The sequence below is a fragment of the Octodon degus genome, unplaced genomic scaffold (assembly GCF_000260255.1).
Source record: "Octodon degus isolate 3935 unplaced genomic scaffold, OctDeg1.0 scaffold00298, whole genome shotgun sequence".
In the NCBI taxonomy this organism is placed as follows: Eukaryota; Metazoa; Chordata; class Mammalia; order Rodentia; family Octodontidae; genus Octodon; species Octodon degus.
Window position 1 is genome coordinate 61,403 of NW_004524874.1, and position 5,157 is coordinate 66,559.

Sequence of the window (5,157 nt, forward strand, 5' to 3'; positions counted from 1 at the left end):
CTGCTCTCGACAATTAAAAACCCACGAATAAGTGGCAGCGCGAGGTGCTAGCGCGCAGGAAACGAAACTATTTCCCCACAGTCTTCTAGGGGCAGGCCTTTCCTGACAAGAATTTCCACATCCACAAAGCCGGGAGCAAAGAGCAAACGACCGAGGTAAGCCCCACCCTTAAACTCCAAAAAACAGGCGACCCGCCCACCTTTCAACCAACCCAAAGTCTGGTTCTCCGCCTCCCTCCGCTGCCGCGACCTTACCTCCTCCTTTTCGGTCTCCTTTTACGACAGTTTTCGGCTTACTTTGCGACGACGGCTGCCGTATTTCGTAGTGCTCGTGTACTTGGGAGGTTTGGGAATAGTGGTAGTGGTTTTGACGCTTTTTGGTAAAGGCAGGTAGTTCGTGGCCATGGCCTTTGGGCTGGGATGAACCGCACCCCCAGTTAAGGCGGGAGAGCCGGCCCGAAACATGGTGAGTGCAGCCTTCTGGCGTTTCCGCTGACCTCCGCTCCAGCCCTTAACCTTCAGAGTACGGGAGCTGAGTGTCGGGTCCCTAGTGCGTCTGTGGGCAAGAGGGCCTCACAGCCTCCGGGACATAAAACTGTCAGCGCAGTTCTCGTGGAGCTCCGTGTGCTCACGCTGCCCCCGAGCGAGGCACTGCATTCCCTGGTCCTGATCCCCGGGTGCGAAGACAGTGCCCATTGAGTTCCTCGAAGGTCAGAGGCTGTCATGGATCTGGAGATTGGTGTATATGCATTTAATTTTCACTTTTTTCTGTCCTTCCCGAACACATCCTCACACTAATTGCTTTCCTTTGCACTGTCCTTTCTCTCAGGCTGTTGCTGACCGAAACCCCTAGGCACTGCTTCCTCGATATATGTTTGAGCCTCTTTTCTAGAAAGTGGAAGTTTGCATCTGGAAAACCTCCCCCACATTTGATGTTGAAAAGGCCTTGTGACAATTTTGCAGAAACCTATAAAGCATTTTTCTTCCTGTAGCAGAAATCTTATTTTAAGTGCTCTTGGTTAACCTTTCATATGACCTCATTTCCGTGGGGGTGAAAGTTTTCAGAGGGAGGGAATGAAACTAACTGCAGTAGAATAAGCAAACTGACTTGCCCCTCTTCTTCAATAGTGATAATCTCATAGGGTTATAATGCATCGTATATAGACGTTCTGGTAGTTTCAGACTTGTTGATCAAAAACAATTTAAAAATTGTTGATCTCACTAGAGTTACAGCTCAGCGGCACAGCGCCTGCCTAACAAGCATAAGGTCCTGAGTTCGATTCCCAGTACCAAAAAAAAAATTGTTTACCTCATTGTACTTCTGTTGAATTTGAATGGGAGAGTAGACCCGAGGCCAGTGAAATTTAAGGAGCTAAATATATTTTTCCCCTTTACCAGGCCAGCACAGTTGTAGCAGTTGGATTGACCATTGCTGCTGCAGGATTTGCAGGTTTGTTTATGGTTTGGGGGCAGAGATGAAGTGGTGAGACTGAGAATTACTTTACTTATCCTGTTGCTTTTGGTTTTAGGCCGTTATGTTTTACAAGCCATGAAGCATATGGAGCCTCAAGTAAAACAAGTTTTTCAGAGTCTACCCAAATCTGTAAGATTTATGATTTTTGTTAGTTTTCTTGTTCAAAGCCTAAAGCCACACTTAGGGGAATTTCCAAACATCCTTGAAGTTCAGTGATTGCTTTTAGCCCCTTCTTTTGCATTCCACAAAGAGGCAGCAGAACTTGGAATGGTGCTATACCAAGAAATCAAATGTTATGTGAGTTAAGGGGCATGGTGTCACTAATTGAGGAATTGTGAAAGTTAGTATCACTTTACTGTTTGCATACTATTAACTTCAATATTATCACTCTACTCCCTTGCCTTGCCTCATCTGCTGTGTATTAGAAGCACAGAGGGAGCTAAGGTGATCTATTCTTAGTGTGTAGCCCAGGCACTCGCTAAGATGCCTGCATAGCATTACACTTGTACAGTAACCACTCTCTTTGTAGTCAGTTAAGAATGAATTTGGCTCTGGAAGCCTGTTGAATATTTTAATGCTGTAATTTAATGTGAGAGGATAAAGTTAGGCTAGGCTTTACCAAGATGATTTGTAACCTAACAGGGTAGCATGACTTTCTCCACAGGTCAGAAAGCCTTATTTCCGTGGTCATTTTGAACTACTTACTTCAGAAGACCTCCAGATTCTCTTCTTGACATACTTCTGTCTAAATATGTTATTATACAAGATCAAAACTTTTATCTAAGGGGCCAGGGAAATAGCTCAGAGCAAGGGCCTGAGTTCAATCCCCAGTTCCACCAAAAAAAACAAAAAAAAAAAAACAAAAAAAAAAAACCCAAACTTTTATCTAAAATATGGCTAAGAGGGAATGGCCTTCCCTTCACTCCTGAAAGAACTAGTTTTGAGACACTTCCTGTTTCCAAGATAGTTTATATTCACCATGGGGAAAAAAAATTAGTGATTACTAGGTAAAACTGAAATATCACAGGAATTTCATATGAAATTCTTTGAAATGTCTTTTCTACTGATGTCACATTTTCTTTTAGCAACTGTGTTCTTTCTTTATAAAAGTCAATACATTTCCTTTCAGGCCTTCAGTGGTGGCTATTATAGAGGTGGATTTGAACCCAAAATGACAAAACGGGAAGCAGCATTAATACTAGGTGTAAGGTAAAATATTTCTAATATTGTTTTTCTACAACTAAAAATTGAGAATTGTTAGGGATTTTTATCCCCAAGAAGATTGTTCTTTTCAGTTTTAATCAATGGGGCCTTGATGTTCCTTTATTCTTATACATATTAGTCTGTACACTTACTCAAATTCCAATGTGAAGACATAGGAGGACAGAGCACTTTCTCATTCATTGAAAGACAACAGATTATCAGCGCTCAGTGTTCTCTGTAACTAAGTAAAACATTTTCTGTGGTGAAATTCTGCCTTCATTTCCAAATTTAAATGTATTTTCCTTTTCGTTAAAAGGAATTTGTAACAGATATGAATCTTTTTTTTTAAATTTTATTTATTTATTTATTTATTAGAGAGAGAGAGAGAGAGAGAGAGAGTGTGGTGTGTGTGTGTGGCCAGCTCAGCCCACCAGGGGGCGGGGCTGGCTGGCATGTGGTGCTGGGGGATCGAACCGCGGTCCCTGATGCTTTGCTAAGCTTGTTCTAAGTAGGTACTTCAGACCACTGAGCCATCTCTCCAGCCCCACAGATATGAATCTAATCCAACTACTTATGAGAATGCCTTTAAGAACAGTTTTCTTCTGATTCAGAAAATATATTTTATATCTAAGAAGCCCATAGATAGTTTTTCAGTTTTTATGATTACACTTTTACAAACTTTAGTTGCCTCTTGTGTACAGTTTTTTTTTGTTGTGGTCCAGAAGACCAAACTGACACCTTCTCCTTTTTTAATTAGCCCTACTGCCAATAAAGGAAAAATAAGAGATGCTCATCGACGAATTATGCTCTTAAATCACCCAGACAAAGGTATAATTTTCAATTCTTGTTGTATGTTGTTAGAGTAACTATTATTAATAATTCTTTTTCTAATTCTTGGCTGTTGTAAGAGAAATGCCTACATCTGTATGTAAGCAGTCTCCCAGGATGGATCCTTCTATTTTTGGTATCTTAAAATAATGAAGAATTTTATTAGAGAATAATGAATGGATTTTAGAGAAATACTTTGACAGTAGTGCAAATGTTAACAATGTCCTAAGGTCTACAACTGATAAAATTGACTTGCAGTAGTGATTATAAAAACTATATTTTATATTCATAGAGCAAATTAAAATTTCAATTTATGAACTAAAATGATTTATTCCGTTTAGATTTGTGTAGCTGGAGATTACCTAGTAAGAAACTTATGGGTTAATTTTATTTGCTTCTGACACATTCAGGAAGCTCTGTTGCAATCAAATTATTCCTTGAAACACCAAGGCATAGACTATGAAAATCAGTACTGCAGTGTGCTCATATGAGAGTTTTTAAGAAAGATGGTTCTGGGACTGGGGAGATGGCTCAGTAGAGTGAGCACTTCCCTGGCAAGCGCAGGAGTCCGAATTCAATCCCCAGTTCCAAAAAAAAAAAAGGAAAGAAAGAACGATGGTTCTGACATTTTAAATAGGATTGTTGTTTGATATTTGACCTCAGGGTATGGCATTTAGTTTTTATTACCTGGAGGGCTTCTTAATTTAGTAGGTGTAGGATACGGCACATAAATTTGCATTCTTACCACGTTTCCTAATGATGCTGTTTGCTGCTGTTTGGACCACAGTGCTTCATCAGATTAGTGGGAGAGTAGCTACAGAGAACCTTATGAAAGTACAGTTGATCACAAGAGGAGAAAAACCAAAAAGGGCAGAAAAGCATTCTAAAGCAAACGCAGACCAACACAAAAATGAGAAGCTGCTGAGAATATCACGTTTTTAAGATAGCACAGTAAATTGACATTAATTCATGTGTAACCATGAATAGTATCACACTTCAAGAGCACATACATTGAGGCATGTTAAAATCCTATTTGTTAAACTTTCTAAAAAGAAATCATTTTGTGCAAATCTCCCTCATATATTACCTCATTTCCCATGAATTCAATATATTATTCACAGTTCCCAGTGGAACATTTTAGTAATTTTTAAAATAATAAAAACAACTTGTCAGGGCCAGGGAAATAGTTCATTAGGGGCCTTAGTTCAATCTCCAGTTCTGCCCAAAAAAAAAAAAAAAAAAAAAAAAATTATCAGTGGTTTCTTCCATGCCACCTTTGTCCAACTGGTGGAAACATCTTCCTGCTCTTGGCTGCCTCAGACCCGCAGTCTTTTAGAAACCAAATGCCATGCCTTCAGTTAAATTGCGGAGTTCTGATGGATATATTTGAAGTTGGTGTTGAAATTACCAGTCTGTGACAATGAAGACCATGTTGGAAGATTTGGGAATGGATGATGGAGATAATGACCCAGTTCCTCTACTGAATGTTAATGCAGCAATATTAAAAAGGTCATTCAGTGGTGTACCCACAAGGATGACCCTCCTCCTCCTCCTGAGGATGATACAAAGAAAAGCAAACAGGTGACATCTCTGTTTGCACCAAGAATTCCTGAAAGTTGATCAAGGAACCCTGTTTGAATTTGTTCGGGGGGG

The 5,157-nt window shown here is 40.0% G+C and overlaps 1 protein-coding gene across 1 annotated transcript; it reads left to right on the forward strand.

Moving 5' to 3' along the window:
* Positions 1-277: 277 nt before the first annotated feature.
* Dnajc19 (DnaJ heat shock protein family (Hsp40) member C19) lies at positions 278-3,557 on the forward strand. The gene is made up of 5 exons (XM_023707557.1): positions 278-465; positions 1,398-1,449; positions 1,529-1,602; positions 2,603-2,682; positions 3,434-3,557. The coding sequence occupies exons 1-5, from the start codon at positions 463-465 to the stop codon at positions 3,540-3,542; spliced, it is 318 nt and encodes a 105-aa protein (XP_023563325.1). The 5' UTR covers positions 278-462; the 3' UTR covers positions 3,543-3,557.
* Positions 3,558-5,157: the final 1,600 nt, after the last annotated feature.

Bases quoted from the DNA above. Each gene is read 5' to 3' on its own strand.
- Dnajc19 (XM_023707557.1), top strand. The intron at 1,450-1,528 runs GTTTGTTTATGG...TTTTGGTTTTAG, and splicing joins TGCTGCTGCAGGATTTGCAG to GCCGTTATGTTTTACAAGCC. The intron at 1,603-2,602 runs GTAAGATTTATG...ATTTCCTTTCAG, and splicing joins TTCAGAGTCTACCCAAATCT to GCCTTCAGTGGTGGCTATTA.